General features: G+C 35.2%; 1 protein-coding gene across 3 annotated transcripts in view; it reads left to right on the forward strand.

Annotated features, from left to right (window-relative positions):
- The window catches only part of LOC129805260 (dipeptidase 1-like), a 64,569-nt gene that overhangs the window by 35,773 nt on the left and 3,057 nt on the right, over window positions 1-25,739 (forward strand). For 2 of the 3 annotated variants that reach the window (XM_055853042.1, XM_055853043.1), the window contains 3 exons: window positions 7,781-8,174; window positions 13,696-13,861; window positions 23,526-24,054. In XM_055853042.1, coding sequence (XP_055709017.1) covers window positions 7,781-8,174; window positions 13,696-13,861; window positions 23,526-24,054 — 1,089 coding nt within the window. The remainder of the gene's footprint in view (window positions 1-7,780; window positions 8,175-13,695; window positions 13,862-23,525; window positions 24,055-25,739) is intronic. The other variant, XM_055853044.1, reaches the window with a different exon arrangement.

A 25,739-nucleotide genomic window follows, 5' to 3' on the forward strand; every position in this document is an offset into this window, starting at 1 on the left:
TCAGGTGTCTCACGGAAATTTGATTTTATAAATTAAATTAGAGCTAATGCTGTGCATTCTTGTAAGAGTTAATTGGTAAAAAGTAGCTAATATTTTTAAAAAATCATTTGATTTTGAGCAACAATACGGTGTTAACCTGACGATCCGAGGAACACTGCCGATCGCTGATACTCTTCCCTTATCCAGTTGAATTATTCTTAGTTTTTAATAACGGTTTTCAATTTCAATGGTTACGAAAGCTCTAGAAAGCGTATTTCTCATCCGAATAGTGCCGTATTCAGCTCGTTAGAAAGGTCTTGGAATTTCCGACAAGACTGAACTGGTTAATAACCTATAACTAATTTTGCAAAGATTGATGCATATTGAGCATATTGACAGTTTTAAATTCTAACAGAAAGTACTTCAGCCACCACACGGGCAATACGAAAAGTAAATATGACTTTTCTTTGGCTTTCATTTCAAATTCGATCTTTCAATTTTTTTAACTCCAGCTGTGAATGAAGTATCTCCGTACCACAACTGTAGAGGAAAGCGCGCTACCTTCGGACGATGGGTCCCGGTCAAAATCCCGAAAGTCAAAATCCCGAACATAAAAATCCCGAAAGCCGAAATCCCGAATAGGCCAAAATCTCGAAAGCCAAAATCCTGAATGGGCCAAAATCCCGAATTCTTAAAAGTGTCACAGCTACTCCCACGATTGCACTCGTGCTTGCTGGAGGCAAAGGGAAATCTTCCATGTCTTGGGAAATTATTCTAAACATTTTCCTCCGTATAATTTCATCCCTTTCAGAATTTTGAACATTCGGGATTTTGGCTTTCGAGATTTTGACTTTCGGGATTTTGGCCTTTTCGGGATTTTGGCGATCGGGATTTTGGCTTTCGGGATTTTGGCTGCCACCAATTTTAATAGCTAGTCCAATGCTTCAAATTTTCAGAAAAGAGCTATGAATGAAATCCATAAGGAACATAGAGAAAAAAATTGAATTGTCCGAAGCTTGAGTCGTTTGAAGGTAGCGCGCTTTCCCCTACATACTAAATGTTAAATTAGCAGAACACAGACTGGTTGCAAAACCAGAGAAGAATGGCTGTTTTCCTAACGTTATAAAGTTTCATCGATAACCTATCTATAAGAATAGATAGATTAATTTTCCAATTTACCCCAAAATCAATATTAAATTGAGAATCCACCCTCATTTAAAACATTGAAATTAATTGGAGGAAAACGTTATGCCCGCTTTTGATTGCAAAATGATATGTTAATGTTCTATTTTGTGGAAAATGAGTACTTTCCCTTTTTGGCACATTTTGCCTAAACATTTCTCTCCAACGGAAAACTCAAGAGGGTGGAAAATTTCGTAAAATTCACCGTAAACTTTGCTTGATAAAGAACGACAGAAAAAGTTATGTACGCGCTACGTAGAAAGTCTCAAAGATGTGAGAGAGAGAGAGACATAAAAATGACAGAACGAGAGAAAACAAGCTTATTACTAAAACTTTTATCTGAAATACAAGTCACGTAAACAATTGCTCTTTGAGTCACATATTATGCACCCTTCAGAAGTTAACCAAGAGAGCCTCCTAAATCGGTCCTGACTCTCCAGGTGTGTACTCATGCATAACGAATGAGTTGCGAAAACGTATAACTTTTCCTGTGGTGATTTACCCTCAATTTATCGCCAATTCCCTAACCAATTTCTTACCCATAATCCAATATTGTTCACCCAGTAACGTCCACCTTCATTTGGGACCAACACTCAAAAGTCCTCGGAAGTGCGTCTGGGAAATGAGGAAGAACCGACCACAAAGTGGATTACTATTCTTCTATCCCTTCAGCACATTTATGTATAAATTGGCCGACCATTTGTACCTCTGCACAGCTTCCATTTCTCCTCTATGAATTATTGCTTAAGAATTCCTATTTTCCTTTTACTCTAACTCTATGAAAAATTCTCGGGAAGTTTTTCATTTTCTACCGCACTTTTCCCAATTAACAACAATCCGCTTATAGAAACTCTCTGAAAATTGTGCAACAGTAAAAGTACTATTAATTAAGCCGATGAAGCACATTGGAAATACTTTATTAGTTTCATTTCATCTGAAATGAAAACTACCACAAATCACTTCAAATTGGCTATTAATTTGATGAATTTTCCTGCAAGTAATTCCTCATAGAATATACACAGTACTTGAGATAAATCCTTCAAAAGGAATAAATATTCTCAGAAGGATAATTAAAATTTCATGAGATTTCAATTGGATTCATGGGTCTAAGATAACTTCTTTGGTGATGCCCAGGCAACTGATATGCTACCCTGAATCCTACATCGTACATCCACATAGTCTCCTTCTTCATTGATTGTCATCTCAACCTTCAGCAAGTTTTAATGACCAATTCTCATGTACAAGCTCTATCTTAATTATGTTTTATGGTATAGCTCACAAGTTCATATGTAAGCTCATTTCTGCTCTTACATTACCAGCACAGAGAGGGAAAATTACAAATTGTGTTTCAGTTGACAAGGATTTCAAAATACAAACTAGAAATGATTTGTGAACTTTGCAAGGAAACTTTAAGAAATTACCGAAAAAAGTGGTAAACTTAGAAAATATATTGAAAACTTGAGAAGTTACTTTAAAAAAAGGGGTGGCTAAGCGTCCCAAGCTTTGCGAAGTGCTCGAACTCGTGACATAGATGCTATACCTCAAAAGTACTTCCGCATCATTTATCGTTTACTGGTACTCCACCGATTTGAATTGATTCATAAATCACTCAATAGATTCCACAAAATAGTTTAAAGAGTAATAAAAATTATATATTCGAACAAAAATTACTTATCGGTAAATAACCGGTTCATTACTGGTTCACAACCGATTTGAACCACCTTAAAAAATCACTCAAAATATTTCCCAAAATACACCTTAGAAGTAATTTAATTGAATTTCGTATAAAAATTATTTATTGGTTATGAACCATTTCATCACTGATTCAAAACCGATTGGAACCGGTTCAGTTTTGTCAGAAATTCCAAGACCTTTCCAACGACCCCAAACATGACCCCATTCGCATGAAAAATGTGCTCTCTAGTGTCTTTTTAATCTTTGACCTTGAAAAACCGTTATTAGGAATGATTTAACGGTATTTTCGTCTAAGAACGAAATGTCCGCCTTTGTAATCCCTAAAACATATCCAAAAATGAAAAAATCGCACTATTCGTTTTCAAGCAATCCCAAAAAACATGGTTTTGGTCAGGGGGGTGACATTAGCTCTGAAAAAATGCAACCAGTTTTAGTGTAATTTTTTCCCTGTTTTCGTACACATTTCACGAGATATCTCCAAAACTACGTAGATTGCCAATTTAGGGTTATCGGTTGCCTCTTCGTTATTAAATTGGCTTTTATTTTGTATTAGTATTTTTTACTAATGCATTCTACAATAACAGAAAACAGCTAATAAACTCAAAAAATTTTTCGGCTCGCTAGAAATATATGGGAAACATAGGAAATGTCATGCCCCTGGTTTTGGTTGGGAAGGGGAGGGGTGGGGGAAATTGAGGGGCATGTTAACGATCCTTGGGTCAACTTATGGGGGGTTCTCCGAAGGTCCCAGTCCCAAGTCGCTATCACTAACCGTTTGGCCTCTAGAGCTGGCGACAGCCGGACGGACAGACGGACAGACGGACAAACAGCGTGACTCCAAAAAACTCGATACTTCAGATTTCCAAAATTCTACCAAAATACGATTCCTTGGGGGGTAAGGAGTCGAATATATATATAACTCAAAATCGAGGGATTATATATACTGCTCTCTCCGTGGAGTTCGAGCAGTAAAAAATAAAAATCAGTTATTTGAAAAGTCAATGAATGGAGTTTAGGGCAGTTTCATACATTCATGAGCTAAAAAAAATTTATTTAGATCAGAGGCGTGCAAAAACCGTTGAAACCGAATAAACGTCAAATAAAACATGTACGTCAATGGTCAAAACGCTACTATAACAAACTTATTTTGACGTTAATTCGGTTTCAACGGTTTTTGCACACCTCTGATTTAGATAAATATTTAATATCAAAAACTATTTTATTTTATATTTAAAATTAATCAATATCTAAGAAAAATTATTCGGATATACTTTAAACAGAATTCACATTTATTATGCTAAAATCGTGGAAAAAGACTTGTGAGGAATTACCCTAATTTCCTTACTCACTTACTTAGGTGGCCACTTACGTCCCTTTAATCCTTTAAGGACGATTCGGTCACCGGTGACCCAAAAAACAAAATTCGTCCTACGATCTTATACTAAAGTTATGTTTAGCACCAATAAAACAAATCCAATTTTTGACCATCTCCTCCTTAATGGGTTAAGAGACAAGGCCCCTGCACAACTCCTCGTCATTCCACACAATCTAAATCCAGCGTCTACCAGATAGACGGAAACACTGAACCTTTCTTGATTTTCGCAATTTTATTCTCTTCGACGTTTCGAGGATGTATGTCCTCTTCATCAGGTCTACAATTCAATTTAACAATTTTTCAGAAACCTTTCTATTAAAAAGATTTTTGTGAATTTTCTAACATCGAATATGACAGGGAAAATCACGTACAGATGGGAGTTGTTACACTGCACTTGGACTTGGATCACAACTTGCTCCGCAATACTCACCATTCGACTGACTGACACAGAATGAACTTCCCTTTGGAATCAATGTTCATCGCAGTTCTGAAATTCATTTTCCGATGAAAATTATTCCCAAAGGGGAGACTATTCTGTGTCAGTCAGTCGAATGGTGAACATTGCGGAGCAAGTTGTGATCCAAGTCCAAGTGCAGTGTAACAATTCCCACCTGTACATGATTCTATCTGTCATATTCGATATAAGAAAATTCACAAAAAACTTTTTCTGAAAAATTGTTCAATTGAATTGTAGACTTGATGAAGAGGACATCCATCCTTGAAACGTAGTAAAGAATAAAATTGCGAAAGGAAGGTTCAGTGTTTCCGTCTATCTCCTGTTATTCATTCATTCATTTTCAACCGCTTATCCCTATTGGGGTCGCGTTATATTGAATTAAATTTGAATCCGCACTTGTGATAACACCGTAAGTAATGACCAACGTGATACTTGAAGAATAAACCAATTTTACAAACTGAACTGTTATAGCGGAAGTCATTCAGGCATCGCAGATGCTCTGGCTTCAAACACATCGTATTTTTCCCATTTTTCTTTAATGAATCTAAGCTTAAAAAGGAAGATTTTAGGGCACTTATAAATCAAAAAAAAATTGTTAAGAGACCTCTAAAGGTTACATCAATATACTAAAATGCTTTAATGCCTTTCTATAAATGTATAGTCATTTGAGGAGAGTTGGAACAGTGGGAGAGATGGACCACTTCGCCTCCTGCCTACACCGTGTGCACGATCTCCACCTCATTTGGTCTATTTGTGATCTTCAACATTCTAACGAAAACCCCCAAGTTAAAGCTTTCTACCTTTAAAATTGGGCGAGAAAATTGAAATTGAATTTTTTGGATGTCTGAAAAATGGCCAAAAATTTTTATTTCGCCATAAGAATACGTGTATTTTGGGATTGAGGAGAGATGGAACTAAATAGTTTTGCCAACACTTCCGGTGTGAATTTTGGTCAATGTTCTTCAAAATCTTTTCAAGTAAATCTTAGAAATTATTTTCCCTAAATTTCTGGTAAGACTGACTTGATACACTCAGCGAAATTGTCATCGAAGTATATGAGCCACATATTGCACAAAATAAACCATTTATACTGAAGAAATCAAATAAACTCCAATAAATTCAATGAAATAGTGTTCATGTCTAAAATCACTTCCCTCTTATGCTAAATTAATAAAGTAAACTATAAATATTTTGCTAAAATTAGGGGTGTTCCATCTCACCCTCACTTTTTTGAGTGCCTCAAAATGCAACTTTTTTTAAATCCTATTTTTCAAAGTGACCATTTTCATCTAGGCTTTTCTATTATTGATATCTTAAATTTAGAGTCTTCAAATGATAAACCAGTGAGATTCGTCTTTGTCTCGTATTCAAAACGTATCCGCAATATTGAATATAAAAAAAGGTGTTCCATTTCTCCTCGAATGACTATATTATTTTAAAATTAGTCAATACCAAAAATAAAGTATCTGGAAATAATTAACTTAGTTCTGGAACAGATTAGTTTTAACAAAAATCTCATCTGCCAGAAATTGGTCCACTATCCATTACAGGTAACTTTTAGGAAAGTTTATGCCCTGCAATTATTTTATTCAAACAATATTGTTAGGAGTTTCATGATGAAAGATCGTAAAAACCCTCAAGAAAATGCAATTTCTCAAATATTAATAGCATCATAAATGTTCTGCATTAATATTCCCAAACAATATGTTTGACAAAATTTATCTAGAGGCGTTTTAAGTTTTTTTCGTAATATAAAGAGCTACCCGAAGAGAATCTTTTAATAGAAAAGAGTTTATTGATGTTTATTTATTTTTTATTAGATGCTTCTCAGAAAAGAAATAAAGTACTTTCTACTTTTTTCTCTTTGAAAGTACAAAACGCACAATGACTTGAAAGAAACGTAATTAAAAAACTAAAAAATAAATATTAATATTGGAAAAAGCTCTGCTTTAAATGACAATACTTTTCAAAGGATTTAATAGGGCTCTTTCTGGGTATAAGAACTTCGAAATAATATCAACAGAGGTGCTATGTTCAATATTTAAGTATGGTATATTCAAAAAGTTCGAAAGAAAAAAGTCTTTTGCTTAAAAAGCTCCTAAAATTTGAAGAAGAGAAAGCAAACAATTGCGGGAAAATTCGATGGAAATTGTTCCTCGAGGCATTTCTACACAAATTCTCTCGCGGAAAAGGCAAATTTTCCCGTGGGAATGCTGTAGGGGTAGAAAGATTCCCACCAAATATTTTGCAGATAGCACCAAAAAGTTGACTGATTTTCCTCAGGCAATTCCACACTGTCTGCTTTTAGATTAAAAAGGAAAGAAAACTGGCAATTGCCAACGACATTAAATTATCCTATGTCAGCAGAATCGGTAAATTCTCAAAATTTACGATAAAAGTATTCATAGAATTTTTTCGTGTTCTATAATCTTGCTGGAAAAAAAAATTTAAATTTGAGCAAAAATACTACTTGTCTTAGACAAACTTTTGCCAGAAGCAGGGCCAGACAAAAAAGTCAGTTTACTTGAGAAAAAGTGTTGCCTGAAAGCTCTCAACATTTCCTTCATGGAACTTTCTTGGTGGTGGAATCTCCGTTGGTAGAACAGACGATAAAAGTTGTGGAAAATTTGTGAAAATTCCCAAGCATTCCCAAGTGGATTTCTCTTACAGGGTAATTCAGAAATTTTTTTCCGCTCCATTTATTTTTGTGGTTCGTCGGCCATTGAGCACGTGTTTATGGGTTCATTTTGGATGATTTTCAACTCATTTAAGAGGGAAATTTCTAAGAACAGGATTTATGTTCTATATCTGCTAATTTGACAGTTTTCAGTACATTTAATTTTCTAGAGAAAAAGCTCAATACCATGAGGTTCTCCAAAAGAAAACTCTAATTCTCAAAGCTCTCAAAGAACTTTAAAGTAATGTTTGGAGAAAGTTTATAGAATATCTCCTTCAATTTTGTCCCTCAAATAATCCCCCGCTTATCTTTGAAGAGAATGACTTTCTTGTCGAATATTACTTTTTATGTATCAACAACCTTTTCCCTGAAAAGTGGATGGATTTGGGAGCAGCATCGCACTGATCCAATGTAGTTTCCTCTTCCTTCTCAGCAAACTTCCTGCTTTGGCGGTCTTCCTGATGTCACCGAACACACACACACCAGCAATAGGACATCCACCCACAAGGAACTAACCTCCAGTACTGAATCTCTGGCCATCAATAATTCCACCCCAGGAGAGAGGCATTCAATGAAGAGCCTAACTCCGCCATCCACACAGTCATCCACCAAGGAAAGAGGAACTGTGGCAGCTGAAAGTGAACGCAGGTGGTGCTTCTTCGTGGTCACATTCTTCGTCGCACTGACGGTCTGTGTGGTGATCCTGAGTCTCCTGGTGGAAGTATTCTTGGGCCAGAGGAACGACAGGTCATCGCAAGCTCATCGAATTGACATCGTTCGGAGACTTCTTGAAGAGACTCCGCTTATTGGTGAGCATTCTTTAACTAATATTGGGAGCGGGGCACATCTATCAGGCGTCAAATTATACGGTGCAGTGGGGTGTTATAATATTCCTTAAAAACAATATATAGAGTAAACTACTATTTACTCAAAGTAATTAAGGTGAAGTAACCACTTATCGCCATGCTTAGGAAAAAGGGGAATTTATTTTATTATAACTTTTGAACTCTTATTACAAGATAACTCAAATCCGACACAAAGTTACTGAGATGTATTGGTTGCAGATTCGTCAAAACAAAAGTCCTCCAATTTAACTCTGCACTACCGAAAAAACTGATTTTTTTAACAATGCAAAAATAACCACTTCATCGCCACTTTTTACGACTATTCGCCAGTTTTGTAACCACTACTCGCCACCCATTTGAAAAAGTTCAAACTCGATTATTTTGGGTAATATTATGCAAAGAATACATACATTCAGTATTTCTTTTTCCCCATGATCACCTTATTATTACTCACTTCAAATGATTTTTCTTCGCTTTTATTTGAGAAATCAAACTCTTGGACTATTGCATGAAGCAAACAATGCAGATTTGACAACTGAGAATCTATGAAGTAAAGTTAGTGTCGCCTATTGAAAATAGGATGGCGACAGGTGGTTAAATCAACTCCAGAATCACTTTTCGCCATGCCTCATTTTTATATAAAAATAATATAAAATTAAATATTAATTAACTAAATATAAATTTTATGTATTCCACAAGTGTAATTAATAATTCAATAGACAAATTATTTATTTAAAATGGTATATTTTGCTTGATGAAAATTTGGTGACACTTAGTAAGAAATATTGAATTCGATGCACTTGCTTAAAATATTACTCTAGAAAATGCTCAAAATCGTAAATCCAAAAGGAATAATAATTATTTTTCGACTCTATCTGTAGCAGCAGTAAAAATACAAAGAACTGTGCGACTCATTTATTTCATAAATCGCGAAAAATAGCGATTTCAATATAAGTGGCGAGAAGTGGGGCACTGGCGAGAAGTGGTGATTCCACCCTAACTTCTTCCCTATTCATTGAAATATTTATCAATCTTATTCAAACATGTTTTTCACAAATTATGGACAAAGAAAAATTTCATTTGCTCCTCAATTCCGCCCCGATCCCCGATTGGATCCCGATTGGATTAGGAATTTTCAAAATTTCCTTATCATCTAAATCAAACAATTTCTTGTAACGATACAGCTTTCCGACTTCCATCGTAACGTTTTACGAAACTGACAGTACATTGTATGTTTCAAAACACGAAAGATTAAGTACATTCAAACTTTAAAAGATTCTAAACTAGCCAACTTGGGCCAGTCAGTAATAGTGCAGTCACATTATCACGTTTGAGTTCTTTTACGGATACAAGAATATAACATCTAAAAAAAATGAACAATTGGGTTACAACCCAAGCAGCACAAAATAACTTAACCAGAAATTATCGTTATGCCAACGTTAAAATACAGTTATTTCAACCAAACAAATTATAAAAACGTTATCCAACAGTTAAATAACCAAAATGTGCTGCTTGGGAAGTAACCAGGAAATCCAGCCAAACTCTATTGGAGGTATTATCATGGTATTAGCCACAATATGTTAGACAAAATATGAACACTTTGCATCAATCGGTTTGAAAGTTATAGCTGTCTGGATTTAATTGTATAGTTCAATTACCTTACGCTGGAGTCAATTTTTTTCAAATAAATTTAAAAATATGTCACATTTCCAAAATTTCAATTTGTATAAAAGAATTATTGAATAAATTAAAGTTTCTTAATTCAATTTATTCACAGATGAAGTACAGTAGACTCTCATATCCTCCCAATGGGGACTGAAATGTCACCCGATTTATGGGATTGATATGTGAAACTTTTAGGTGTGATTCCTTCTAATCACACCTATTGCAATCCTCCGAATTTTTCAAGGCGTTCAGATCGATCTGAAATTTACAGGGCCGAAAATCATAAGTCGGCAATTTCGGGTCCGACCGTCCGTAGTACGCAATATCTCTGGTTTGGAAAGAGATATCTTCAAAAATTTCTTTTTAATATATCTACTCGCGCGTACGACGATTTCTGCTATTAGTTTTTTTTGTAAACCGGTTCTAACCGTTTCTAAACCGGTTCATGAACTATTCACTTTTCCTAACGTGCACCAAATGCTAACCGATTTCAATTCAGCTGGAAACATATGTATTTTTAGCTGAATTCTGCTAACTTTAAAACGACACTCTCAATGCAGTTCCATTTTCATATATTCGGTTAGCACTTTTTGTTCGAGAACTGCTGACCAGTCAGCAAATTTCTGCTGATCAATCCAGCAAAAATATGGTGAAAACGCTGCTTTTACAGCTAATTCCCAGCGAGCACAGTTAGTTGACAAATGCAGTGTTTTCACCATATTTTTGCTAAGTCGATCAGCAAAAATATGCTAACCGGTCAGCAGTTCTCAAACAAAAAGTGCTAAACAAATATATGGAAATGACACTGCCCCACGAGTCTTAGCAGAATTCAGCTGAAATACATACATTATGTTTTCAGATGAATTGAAATCGGTTGATATTTGGTACTCGCTGAGTTGTGCAACATTCCGGTTTATATTTTCGAAATTTTAACGGTTTTTAGGTACGTTCTCTCTGATATACCTTCGAATTGGCGCAGTATAAATTTTAACCGGAGAAAGTGCTCTGTACGCAAAGGAATCCTGACCTGGGTATGAATTCTGAGATTCGTGAGTTACTCACATGAGAAATTCACGGCTCTGAGATCACCTTTAGTAAGCGTTTTGTGAAACTTTTGTAAAAACTATACCGTACTTCCTTAGGTACTGTAAGAGTTTTACATGACACTTTATATAAAAACTTAACGAAACTCTTACAAAATACGATTTAAAAACCGTGAGTTTTTCATGTGAAAAACTCACGCATCTCAGAATTCATACCCTGGAGGGGAATTCTGTAACAGTATGACAATGTCGTAAGACAAATTTAAATTTTTTTATGTGGTAAATTTGAAAGAACTAATTTAAAAACCAACTCATATCAGTTACTCAAACCTTATAGAGCTACCTACAATGTCCATTAGATGCATACTGGTCTTTAAAGTTATTGTACTCAATAATTTACCACGGAAATTTGTCATATGACATTGTCATACTGTTATAGAATTCCCCTACTGAACTTACCAACATTCTCCTTGAATATGCATTGCATTCATTAAAAAAAAATTAGTGATAAATAATCACAGTAGAGATTGATGCACAAAGCAAAAACAACAAAGCTCTTTCAATAATACAATAATAGAAACATTTTAAAATTTAACTGTCGTACGGATTCATTAATTTCTCCCAGAGAGGCGAAACAAGAATAAACGGATCAGCAAGATTCTACTGTATGTCAGTATATTGTAGCTTGAATCAACAAGTGCACTAACAATTGGTGATAAAAATAAAACTTTTTATCATTTCCTAACAAAAGCTGCACTATTAGTTTTCTGCATTTGTGATACTAATTATCGTATTATGGGTTCATTTAATCAGTAAGAATGACTTGCACAGTTTGGTGATGCAAACTACGATATTAATTAAATTGACCACATCATGATTTTTTCTGCAATCCAGTATTATTGCGGAAACTGCAGATGTCCCATTCGAGTAAACAACTTCTTGTATTTTGTCGTTATTTTCCCTCATTCGTTTTTATGGCTACATTGAGAGAATGAGGATAAAAATTTAAAAGAAAAATAAAAACAGGATTTACTGCATTCCGCTTACGATAACTTTTTTATTCCAAAGTTTGATTAATTCAGGATTGTAGTTTGGTGCTTAAAAAATATTCTGATTCTTCTTCTACAATATTTTTCAGTCATTGTCCTTTTCAAATTTAATTAATACTCTGTACAATTCAGATAATTTTGATAAAACAGTGACATAATTACACAATTGTTCAACGCTAGAGAAGTAGAACCACAATATCATAGTTGGATAACTTCCGAAAGGACAATTGATATTGACTTATTCTGACAAAGGAGAAATACATTTATTACATCCTCTAAAATTGCTCCTCGTAGCTATACATTTGAAGTAGAAATACAAGAAAAATATTGTATTAGGGTAAGTGTGCCAAATTCCGGCCAGCTTGCAATTTCGGCCACGTTTTTTGTTCCTCGAATTTCCATGAACTTTTATTTTTTACGTACTCTAGAGATTATACAATGCAAAAGAATAACAAAAAATGTAGCTTCGACAAACGAGATGACGTGAAAAAGATATTGGAAGAATTCCCGAAAGGCAAGGAACTATGAGAATGAAGGTGGCCGAAATAGGGCACCAAAGCTATGTCTATATTTTTATTCATTTTAAAATGTATTATGAATGATTTTAGAGTAAATAAAGACGGTAAACTCTTTACAAGGTTCCAAGAAACACTCTTTAAGAAGAAAGAATAAAAAAATCAATTTGAATTTAAAGTATTTCATTTCAAACTTGAGGCTTTGGCGCTTGCATGCAACTATGCCGAAATTTGGCACGCTTACCCTACACTTCGAATTGAAAATTTATATGTAAAATTGCACCTAGAAATTACTCATTGTTCTAGAGATTATCGTATAAGTTGTCTGAGTGAAACATTTGTAGAGAAAGTGAGAGAAATTTCCTCGGGAAATTTGTCTGAGCGGCAGAGGAACGATCATCCTTTATTACAAGAACGAGATTGTTAGAAAAACTCTTCGTCGTTAATGAATAAAATAAAAGAACTTTATCTGTTTTCCATGGGATAATTAAAAAAATTGCATAGAATAGTGGAAAAAAGCATGTAATTTGTGAATTTTCAAATAGTTCTCTAGAAGAGATTCTGAGCGTAATTATCCAGGAAATAAAATGTATAAAATTGTTTGTTTAGCATTTTATAAATGCTGAATAATTCAACATTAATACGAAGAGGAAAAGCTTTCGTATTTTGCCCATGAGTGCGTTTGCATTTAAAATTGCTAATTAAAATACAAAACATGATGATTTTTTTTTGAATATGTATTGCAAGAATTTAAAATAAATTTAAGCAATTGAAAAAAGACAGATAAACCTAGGTGATTTACTGATTGTAAACTCAATAACATATCATATCTTTGAATTATTTCGTTTTGATAAAAAATATACGTGGGAAAGTAACAGTGTTTTCCTTTGGTAAAAGTTCTTAAATCGATTTGTTATTTTATTTGTAGCATCTGAGTACTCTCACCCAAGTTCTAATGAATCCTGTTTATGTGAAAAAAAAACACACAAAAAGGTTGATTAAATGAATCTCATAAGGGATTGACCTTCTTGTGTCGTCCTTTTCATAGGGAAAATGAGGAGTAATTCATCAAGTTCTATGTAGCACATCTGTAATTAATTAAAAGCTCATGTATCCCATTGAATAAAGTGTATGAGAGGGATTGTGGGGATTTTGAATAATGCAATATTGGTGTTGAATCTCATTGACAATGGTGTCTTGTCTTTCCCAACAGATGGCCACAATGATTTACCGTGGAATATTAAGCGGTACTCCCACAATAGATTGGAGTACTTGAACTTCACCGAAGGTGTGAGGAGCACTGAGCCATGGAGCAACTCCCAGTGGTCCCATACGGATATCCCACGCCTCAGACAGGGTCTCATTGGAGCACAATTCTGGTAAATTCAAACCTCAAGCAATTCACATGTTCTTGTTTGCGGAGGGACAAAAAGCCTTTAATATTATGCATCCAGCAGCCCCTTTTCCTCTTCCCAAAAAAAAATGTCCTGGGTTATTCAAATGAGCCAAACCTCCATCCAGCCTCCCTCCTGGGAGGACCAACAGAGCTACACTTGGGGAAACAGCAACCATTGTTTGTACTTCTGGCAAAACCCGCACTCTCAATATTTGCCATCTTCCTTATTAGAAATTCTTCCAAGACAAACAATCATTTCATACATTCCATGCACGACATTATGCTAAATACGTTGCTATTATTGGGGATTTTGAAGCCCACTTTAGCCGGGTTTATTCCACCCCAAAAAGCTTGGAGAATGATGAGACCCGATACATTTGTTGACTTGTTCGTTTTACAATCGATCACGATGGATTTAACCCAACTACTGCATCCTAAAGTCTAGTGTTTCCATGGAAAATCAACAAACCACAATCGCCGGTTTCATGTGAGTTTTCCGGAAAGGCTAGCAATGTATTTCATTACATTTTCAGATGATACATACTTGTTTGAAAAAAAAATGGAAAAGCTTTTAAGATGATTTTATCCAAGAGGTCATCCTGTCGAAAGCACTTCCTATTCGTAGACTGCACGAAGTCGTAAGTCCTATCCATTTAAATTGCTTTCGATCTAGTATAACATGACTGGACTTATTTGAACTAGAGGTTTAGCCCAGTTTCCGAAAGATCAAAATTCTAAATAGCAACCATTTTTATTAGATTTTTAGTATTTAAAGGATCAGTTGTCCTTAATAATAGAAAACTCAGTCAAACTTTTCAAAACTTCTTGATTGATAAAAAATGAGGGAAATTAAGCCATTTGCCTAAATCGGTATTCAGACTAGAGGTGTTTAGACCAGTTTACGCAGATCTGAAAATCCTGAATAACTAATTTACTTGCTTCCTCAGAATCTAATGAATTATTATCCCTTATATGGTACTTTGATATTATCCATTAGTATTTAATCTTAAGTCAAAATATTCCAAAATATCATGACTAATAAATAGACTAAGTCCTAGTTTTATCAATGTGGGTCCGGAAATCGTCGGGAGTGCAAAATTACTCACGGAAAATGCATAAACATTTTCCAGAGCTTTTGGCTCATTCTCCAAAACCTTCATCAGTGGTAAAGTCTTCAAGTTCTTCTCAGAGTTTCGTTCAACTTGGTCAGACTTATTTGGACTGGGCATATTTAGAGAATGATGACTCTTTCTTCGACAATTGTACGAACAAAGACTGGCTTTCTGACACCACAAAAATCCCAAGAAAAAGAAAAACGAAAAATGTAAAATTTGTTATTGCCTAGAGTAGTGAAAAATTGTTAAATTAGTAATTTTATATTTTCCTCTTTTCTTTTTCTTTTGATTTTTGTGCTGTCAGGGAGCTAGTCTCTGTTCGTACAATTGTGTGAAGAAATAGTGACCATTCTCTAAATGTGCCCGGTCCAAATAAATCTGATCAAATTGAACGAAACTCAGAAAAGAACCTGAAGACTGGACCACTGATAAAGGCTTGGAGATTGAGCCGAAAGCTCTGGAAAAATATTAGATGCTCAGTCAGTAGATTAATTTGGAAAAAAAGAAACACGGATTTGACCTAGATCCTTCTCCTACTTTATTACTTGGACAACGTTTTGGAGCTTGTTGGTCCCTTCCTCAGGCACGGTTTTTTAGGAAATTGTTGTTTAGGATTGGATATTAAGGGCAAATGATCCATTAGATTTTGAAAAATCAATAAAATTGCTTGTTATTAAGATTTTTGAGAACTTCGGGAACTGAACTAAACCTCCAGTGTGAAAGAGGCATTAGAGTGACTCCCTTACTAACTTGTATAACAGGCGCTTGACTAAATAGAAGATGCAATGTTTCTGGCACAAGCATACTATTGGAAGTTAAACTCAAGAACCTTTAACCCAATCTAATATGTTATCTGTTTTTAGATATTTTGAATGTGTGTTATGCAATTCTATTCTTATAAGTTATATAGATTGTAATTGGTATCACTTCACCTAATGGTTTTCCAAGGTAGAAGGTTAAACATCTCTATATATAGTTTTCTCAGTTCAGCTGATTCGGACAAGTTTGATTTAATTTGAGTGATTTTTGTATTGCATTACCTTGTGCTTGTGATTTAGTAAAAAGTATTTTTGTGCAGGTTAAAAGGAAATTTTCCTATAGGTTCAAATCAGTTCAAATTAGAACAAATAAAAAGAAAACTCAATAGGAAAATCCTTGTAGACTGCTAAGGAATGCATCTAAACAATTAAACTGTCCCTAAAATTGAGCTAGCGCTCTCCATAATTCCACAAAAGTGAATTCCAAGAATTTATGTGTCAAGATCAATCTTAAAAACTTTTTGAATATTTTTTAATCACTCTATACTCGAAAATATTGTGGAAGAAATTAAATTAGAAAACTCCCTTAGGGCTTCTTGTATCAAATTCTAGGAAAAAACTAAACCAAATCAACTGTGGTAGTGACTTTTTCCCATTAAACCTTCAACCGTCTGAAGATCGTTTCCTGTGAATATGGGATGGAAATTTTAATAGAAACTGTCAAGTAAAGCTCTCACAGCATCGAATAATTCATACGCTGACCGCCCCTTTTTCTATTGACAGCGAGGATTTCTGAAGATGGGGCGTTTTCCACCTTGAGGCATTCGTACCTGAGGCAGAAGCGTAAATCTCCAAATCGTTCTGCAGGGGCAATCAGATAATTATAGTGTCATAAATGACTGACGTTCTTGCCTTATCCCACACAGTAAAAAATTCTTTATTATTTTTACCATGATTTCATTGTGAATTTACAGGAAAACAAAATTTTGTGTAATTTTATACAAATTGTGTAATTATTGTATATAATATTTACACAATTTTGTATAATCGAAAATTTCGTAGACAGAGACGTAAAAAATACTTATGAACGTTAGAAAATATCTTAACAGTTTCCGACTATTTTACCAGGGCGATCAGGGTCTCCAAAATCCTAGGATTTTTTCAAAACTCGAAATTCCGGAATTTATATATTACACTAATCCGGAATTTTGGGATACATGGATTCCGAAGGTCTGAAATTTTAAGGTCCCGATACATAAAACCATGGGAAATCCTGGAATTCCCAAAATCTTTAAGATCTGGGGATTTTCGAGTTCCTGAACTACCCGGAATTTTAGAATCCCGATATCAAGAACTATATGCGGGATCATAGGGCTCCCAAGATCTTCAAGATTCCGAGATTTTCGGAATCACATATTGGGAATCCTAGATTCAACTATTTGCGGAGGAGTTCTCGAGTTCCCTGAGTTTATGAAAGTTCTCCAGTCTCGCAAAGCATCCCCGGGTTTCCCAAAGTTTTCAGCATTCCCTTGGTTTCTCGAAGTTTCTTCGATATTTCCTGGAATTTACATTGATTCCGGGATTGCGCGAGCTCTTGAACATTTCTTGAATTCTTAAAAATCTAGAAGATTAATTAGCATAATTTTCAAAAATTTTCCAGGCCTTCAAGGGTTCACCGGATTTGCCAAGAAACGAAATATTTACTGTGCACGTTTTCCGCAATCCTTCGATGTTACACAAGTAATAATAAATTAAAATTTGCTTTATTTAGATTGTTTACGGTCAATAAAATTCAATTGATGATTAAATTTATGAGAATTTCTGTTAGATAAAATCAGTAAATAATAATGAATGTTTTGGCAAGATTTTGTGCCAAATTTTAATAATTGTGACATAATCAATAACATATTTTCTTCAGTAAGGGGCAAGTTTTCTTTTGTGTGGACAGTCTTCCACAATGATGTAGTATTAGAGTTTCTTTCCGGATTCATGTTTATTGGCTTTGGAGAAGTTGAACTTGTCATGTAATTCAAAATACCCTCAGAGAAAAAGAAGCATATATTTTCCGGAAGGATTTTCTGTGGGAAAAAAGTTTCTTAAACTCCCTCAGTTTGTAATTTGCTTCAGTCACTTTGGTTGTTGCTCTCAAATTCACTTTGAGGATTTGTCAGTGCAAATAATGGATTTTCTGTGTAATTTGACTGATTTTCAAACCCTAAACTCCCATCAATGTTTGATGAAGAGTCTCGCACCCCCAAAAAATATTCCATCACTTTCAATTTGATAAGTTCAATAGAAACTTTATGTGTCAGAGTTTCTGCAATTTCAATTGATATTGAAAATTGATATTGAGCTTGGTAATTGAGATTAAGATTACATCACAAATACTTTTAGGTTAATGTTTTAGTTTATCGCTCTTACAAACATTTGAAATCCATAAGCCTAATTGCTTTCAATGGGATTTTCCATTAATATTTTATGATTGAGAATTTATGAATTAGTATCATTATATATTGCCACATTATTTTGCATGCCTATCTACTGCAAATACTTTATTTGGCTATTTCCGAATTAAGCTGAAATCTAGTAAAAAATTCATTAAATTCCATGGAAATCCGGTTAGGGGAAAGCAAGGCAAATTCGGTGACGTTGAAAATGACATAGCTCACTCCGGTGTTGAGCTTAAGGAGACAAGATCCTGAACTAAAGATACCCAAATAATGGGTAGCCAACATGAATAAAATCGACTAGACGCGATTCTTTATCTCCCAGATCACCTGCAGATTATTCCCAGATCACTTTTAAAAGTTTTCAGCTACCATAAGCTTACTTAGGTTTATCCCTGGTCATCAGCTATATTAAAGAGTTTAAGTATACAAGGCTAACAAGTCCGGGCAATACAAGTCCGATCAATTTTAGTGTAATAAAAGTCGAAACATCATGGATAAGGAACAGTTCGATCTTCGATCTATCGTTGGAGAGATCTGTACCTCGGATAAAACACAATAAAATTTGAAATAAATCGATTAAAAAAACATTGAAGATATAGTCTGGTCAAGTTATTTTTGTTTATGGTTATAGCTCGGGTCGGGGTACATTGAGAGGGGAGCGTAGCTCGTCGTCGGAAGGCTCTCGATCTCATACACAATATTAAGAATTCATCTAAAAGCAACGCCTAGTCGACAATTTGAAACGAGACTGGAATAATTACGTACTGGACGAGACAATACGCGACAGAATCATAGGGGACGGGACTATACGAGAGGGTACTATTCGAGGCGGAACCATACGAGAGGGCACTACTGGCACTACTGTACAAAACGGAAACATACGGCACCAGGCTAAATGAAACCGGATCATACGAGACAGGACAATACAAGACTGGGCCACTCCCTGGCATGTGACCTGTGTAGTTGAAACCAAAACTCACTTTTGCATACAAACACGTATGGGAATTCCTCTGCATTTGCGACCGTTACGCTAAATAACTTAAAAGTGGGGACTGTTCCCCTTTTGGAAGTTACTGATCCCTGTGGAGGGATAAATATACTAGATTTCTGTCTAAATAAATTTTTCCCTATCGGCTCTGTGAGCTGAGTAAAGGAGCTGACTTCAAATAGCTCCATGGGGAAAGTGAGAAAAAGAAAGATACGAAAAAGATAATTTTCCATGGAGGCGGACAGGCCATCCGGGATGGGACCATATGGTACAAAAGAATGGGGAAAGGACCATACGATATAGTACTATACGAGACAGGACCGTACTACAGGGTACTATACGTGACGATATCATACCAGGATGGTGACATACGAGACGGGACCATACCAGACGGTATTATACGAGACGGGAACATACGGGACGGGACCATACGGGACGGGACCATACGGGACGGGACCATACGAGAGGGTACTGGACCAGACGGGACCATATTAAATGGTACTGTACAAGACGTGGCCATACGGACGGGACCATACGAAATGGGTATGGGACTATACGATACTGAACCATCCGACACATGCCCATATGGGAACCAGACAGGACCAGGAAGGACGGAACGAGACCAAATGAGACCATCCAGAATGGATCTAGAAGGGCCGGAACCAGCCGAAACGAACCGAACGAGATAGAAAGAAACGGACGCAAAAATCGATTTTCAGCGGACATCATCTTTGTAATACACGAATATTAAAACGTTTAAGGGAAAGTGCCCATACTTTCAACGGTCCCAAGCTTTATAATGACTAAATTTTTTCTATGTTTTTCAATAAATGTGACTCATCCCATCCATATTTTAAAACTAGAGGAAACTGTCTTGTGTTTAAAATAATCGCGGAGCCGCATTTACTCAGAAACAGTAAAAAAAATAGTCATTGTAAAGTTTTGGACTGTGCAAAGCATGGGCATTTTCCCCTACATGTAAAGTTTAGTCTCGATCTGACGGAGTAAATTTCATCTCAGACCACAGAAGCTAAGATTGCCAAGTATCTTAACTAAAACTTTGATTGAAAACGTTAAAATATTTAGATTATTTAGTATAAAATCGCCAATGATATTTATTAATTAAATTCTATTTTACTGGAGAGGACAGGTTATTTAAGATGCTTTAAATAGATCCCATTTTTGTACTGTCATTTTTTCAAATCGTTTACACAAATATCTATTTCTTCGTGAAATTGCCCCGCCGTTCCCTAATTATAGTTGGCAAATTTGCAAATCCCGGTAAAAACGTGTGTTTTTCCCATGGACTGTGTTTTGGTGGCTTTCAGTGAATTATTAATTTGTTATAGCGAACAAATTGCTACCGTTTCACCAACAAGTCGGGTTTTTGCATGGTTTGATGTAGTATCTATAATTTTCACTATAGATTTTGGTGTTTGTTCCCTGAAGTGCTGAATTATTGAGATTTTCCTCCAATACTGAAGCCATTTTGTCTCTATATGTGACAATTCTCCTGAGTTTCAAGCCTAATTAAATGCAAACACTTCACCACGTTCAATCTGCAAATGTTAATCCAGCAGCAAATTGCATGTCAACCCATTATATTGATTATTTCATCCTCAATCTTCCATGCCAGAGTTCAATTATCACCTCAGGTTCATTGAATAGGATCCCTTCCCTATATATTCTGCAAACATCTCTTGCTTTTCAATGAAATCAATTTTGTGCAAATAATTTCCTGGATAATTCCATTCTCATGGCTTTCATGGCACACAAAGGGGACATCCCCAACAGAGACCTTAATTTCTCATTAGATTTTCATTTAATTGTTCTATGAAATTACCCACAAATTTAGATTAAATGTCATGGTATGCATTTAAAAGTGGAACAGAAGTACTGGCTTTTGTGCAAAAGTTCAGTGGCACTCTAGCATAGCTCTAGCTTAGAGCAAAATTAACCCAAACTCTCTCCAGTGGATTTGAGGTACAGTGGCTCTTATTCCAACTCGATTTATCCTCATTCTCTCAGCCAGTGCTTTAGACACTTCCATTTGACTGTAACACAATTTCTGTTTCATCTTGTCTTTGTTACGAAATACAGGGGTGGATAAATGTTAACTTTTTTGGGGTAATGAACAACTTTAAGGGTAATGAAGAATTCTAGCTGAAGGCTTATAGTTTTAGTTTTTGACATACGTCGGTTGCATCGACCGTTGTCGTATCTACATTTCTTCTGTGTCAGCATTTCATGCAAGAGGTGATGTCTGTACTGTATCGTAGCTTGCACAAAATTCAAATACGACAAGGGTAGATGCAATCGACGAGAATAAGCCGAGAGATGGCTTAATATAATTATAACGCTGAGAAAAAAAGGGGGTGCGATTAACATTTTTTCCTCATAAGTTTAACACTATTTAGGTGTAAAAATATATCAACATTTTTAATGTTAATTTTACACCTTTTTAAGGGTAAAATCAACATGAAAAAGGGTAACTTTTACCCCCAATACACATAAAAAGGGTAATATTTACACCGATTTCGGATCAATGCTGCAGGGTAAAATTAACATTTCCGGAATGTTATTTTAACTTTTTCGGATTTCTCTCAGTGAACTTAACTTGACTTAACTAAATTCCCATCAATTTCCCACTAACTAAGTCGTTTCTCGACTTCAACCAAGAGACGGACTAGTCAAAAATTGATAGAAATGCAATCTGATCATTATTTTGTTTATAATTATGTTAAGTCGTTTCTCGGCTTAAGTCGTAAGTATGTCTAGAAAATAAGACTTAACCATATAGCTTAACTTCTCTAATTTCTTATCAGTTTAGGTTAAAAAAAATTGACTAGAAAAATTAATTAAATTCGTTGCTTATTAGGATTTTATGACGTTCTAGAACCCGACTAAACCTTTAGTCTGAAGACCGCTTTTGGTTTAGATAACTAAAAACGTTTTATTCAAATATTGTAACGCGATTTTGTATAATGGTCATCTAGAAGTAGTGAATTAATTACCACAGACAGACCCATCTCCTCCGTTCTGCTTAAAGCTTTCCGATCCTGAGCTTTCCACTTGTCCTTTAAGTGTGATCAGTTTTACACTTAAACCTATACTTCGGGAGGAAAACACATATGCGCTTCCCTATACACCCACTGCTTTCGGTGCTGAGAGAGATAGAGGGAGGAGAGGAGCGAATAAGAAGGACGTGCTGTGTGAATGGGGAAGCTCCTGGGATTATATAGTGGGGTCAACCCTTACTAGACACCAGCATTCCTCTTGTTTCTAGATTTAGTCAAGTAAATCGTATTTTAGTATTTTAAGGTATTTAGGGTAAAGTGGTACAAGTTGGACAATGCAATGGTACAATTTGGACAGGCCTTTTTGTCTTGATAAATTTAGTACTTCATTTTTATTTGTATATTTTTAACGCTTTAGTTTTATAGTTTAGTTCCTTGTGTTTAAAAACAAATTTTGTACTGCATTTATCAAGAAAAAAGCCATGTCCAACTTGTACCGGCGAATTGTCCAACTCGAAACATTAATTCCAAATTATATCACTTTACCCTAAGTTGTACAATCTCTCCTATAAAGATACAAAATACGAAGATTATTTCATGGACCCTGAATGCTCAAATTAATGCCATCTGTATTAAAATCATGTCGTAATTCGAAAGATTTTTTCCTCAAATCATCTTTGGAACATTTCATCTACTACAATGAAGCTTCATTGTCCTCATACTAAGCTTAGGGAAGTTCGCTTATTGCACCCTTTTTGGATACTAAACCCGAAATAGAACATAATTAGGGTATTAAATAACAAATAGGTTCATTCATGAACGTTTTTAAACGTTCAAAGTATTTAAGAATTCAATCAAATCAAGTGGAACTTCATGAAAAATGAAAGAGAGGAAAAGTAAATGTCTCAATCAAAAGTTTTCTAATTTTTGTTCAATCATTCCTGTGAACCGCCTTGCCTTTCTCTGGAGTGAAATAATTAAATTACAGACATGTGCTGAAATTTGCAAAATCGCTAAAAGCAAAATTCACGCAAAGAAAAGCTTAACAAATCCTTATGAAGCTTCATAAAAGAGTAATTTGTAGTGGGACTTATCCACCTCTCGTGGATTGGATCATTTGCTTGAGTGATTTGTGGGTACGTGAATGTATCTCCTTATCTCACACATTTTCCCATGTCGAGCCCAAAATGCCATACATTGCCCAAGATTTCCTCGCAAACGCCATGATAAATGCGAATGAGATTCACTATTTGGACACGAAATCTCCTCCTACTCCAAATTCCTCTACCACAGAATCACTTTTCTTCTGCCCTTGACAGGTCTGCCTATGTGCCGTGTGAGGCCCAGGGTCTAGATGCTGTGCAACTGGCTCTGGAGCAGATTGATGTGATCCAGAGATTCACAGAACTATATGAAAAACATACAGCCCTGGCACAGTCCTCCCAGGACATTATCACAATGCACAAGAAGGGACTCTTTGCATCGTTGATTGGAGTTGAGGGAGGGCATGCCCTGGGGTCATCTCTGGGTGTTCTAAGGTCACTTTATGCTCTGGGAGTGAGGTACTTGACCTTAACCCATACCTGCGACAATAGTTGGGCAGGAGCTGCACCATCTAATGATCGTGGACTGACCTCATTTGGCCGAGCCGTGGTCAAAGAGATGAATCGCATTGGGGTGATCATTGATCTGTCCCATGCTTCAGATGCTACAGCCAGGGATGTCCTTGAATCAACAAGGGCTCCTGTCATGTTTTCCCATTCAGCAGCAAGATCTCTCTGCAATGCCACAGGGAATATTGGAGACGATATCCTACGACTTGTGGCTGACAATGGAGGAATTGTAATGGTAAGTCCAAATCAATTAACTTCAATCTATACATAAAGTCAAATGGGTCAAATTCCACTTCCTTACTTCCTGACAAAATCTTTAATTTTAATATTTAACTTTTCATTTGGATTTTATGGTAAAACACATCAAAAAATTCCATCCAATAACTTGTTTTTAATTAAAATCTAGGCGTGTCAGTGTGAACCTATTAAACAGTTTAATATGATACATAAAACTTTTAAATAAGCTTGCGATATACAAAGTGTCATTAATCTGTAACCCAAAATAGGAACATTTTAATTTAGACATTAATAGCACCGGTACATTTTTTAGTTCAGGAAAATTTTCATAAAACAGGATTCACGTTCCTTTCTTTCTCAAATATTCCGCTTATGTCTATCCCAGTCTTTGGGATTCCTCTTCTTTTCATTAAGCATAACAACAAATTCAATTAAAAAAAAAGATGACAATTTCAATTTCATGAAATTTTCCCGATCAAAATGATGTGTTGAAGACATAAATAATTTATTTAAAATATGAAAGAAAACAAACGATCAGTAAAAATTAAATTTTTATCAGTAATGGCTCCGGCATACCTTTTAGATTAGGAAAATTTCATGAAGTCGAAATTGGAATCCCTTTTATCCTCACAGGACTTGTATATGTCACATTCTTTTGCACTCAAAATTCGATTGAGCTAAATTGAATTTGTTGTGATGTTTAAAAGAAGAAGAAGAGTGCAAAAGAATGAGATAGACATGTGCAAAGTGTGTGAGAAAGAAAGGGATTCGAATTTCGTCTTTATGAAATTTTCCTGATCTAAAAGATGTGTGGCCTTCATTCGTTTTCCTGATTTGAATTCTAATTGCCAATCTGTTTTCTTTGATAGTTACTCTGCCTAAATTAATAGACTTTGTAGTGAATTAATGTATAGAATTTAAATTCAGTCACCGTTAAGACGTGTGTTTGACAGCGGCTCCCCGCGTCCCCATAATAATTTTTTTCTTTAAAAAAATCATCTAAATATTATTATAATCTGTTAGAAACTAATTCCAAAATATGAACATTCAATCTCAAGTATTTCTAGTACATTGACTGAATGAGTTAAAACATATTTATTTTACCTTTTGTTAAAGTTTGCATGAAATTTTCGTTGTTTTTAAAGTTATTAAATAAGAAGTGATCAAATTTGACATCTTATCGACTATTTTTTTTACTGCTGCTCTTTGCAGCGCCATTTTAAATCTTTATCACGATTATGTAGAAATATGTGCGTGCACCAGAGTATACAGTGTTATGTTACTACACATTAGTAGAATTTTTTTTTTAAAATACCTTTTTAAAGAAAATTTCTCCTACCCTTGTAGGCAGAAACGTTAGATTTTTTTTAAAAAAGGCATTTTAAAAAAAAAAATTCTACTAGTGTGTAGACGCCATATCGTAGAAAGAATGGCAAAAATACAATTGAAATAAATTTCAAAATGTAATTGTGCCTTAATCGGTGTCAGCCAAAATCTCGATTTGGACTTGGACAAATTGCTGACTAATCCAAGATACAGACTGGTACTTATTGGATCAAGTGGTAGCATACTCTTGACTTCAAATCTTCCTTTAAGTTACCAGAAATTTTCTAGCATTAAAGGTGTTTCACTGCACTTGATTCCACGGGGTATAGGACTGATAACCTCATCCCCGTATAAGAG

Source organism: Phlebotomus papatasi, chromosome 3 (genome assembly GCF_024763615.1).
Source record: "Phlebotomus papatasi isolate M1 chromosome 3, Ppap_2.1, whole genome shotgun sequence".
Lineage (NCBI taxonomy): Eukaryota > Metazoa > Arthropoda > Insecta > Diptera > Psychodidae > Phlebotomus > Phlebotomus papatasi.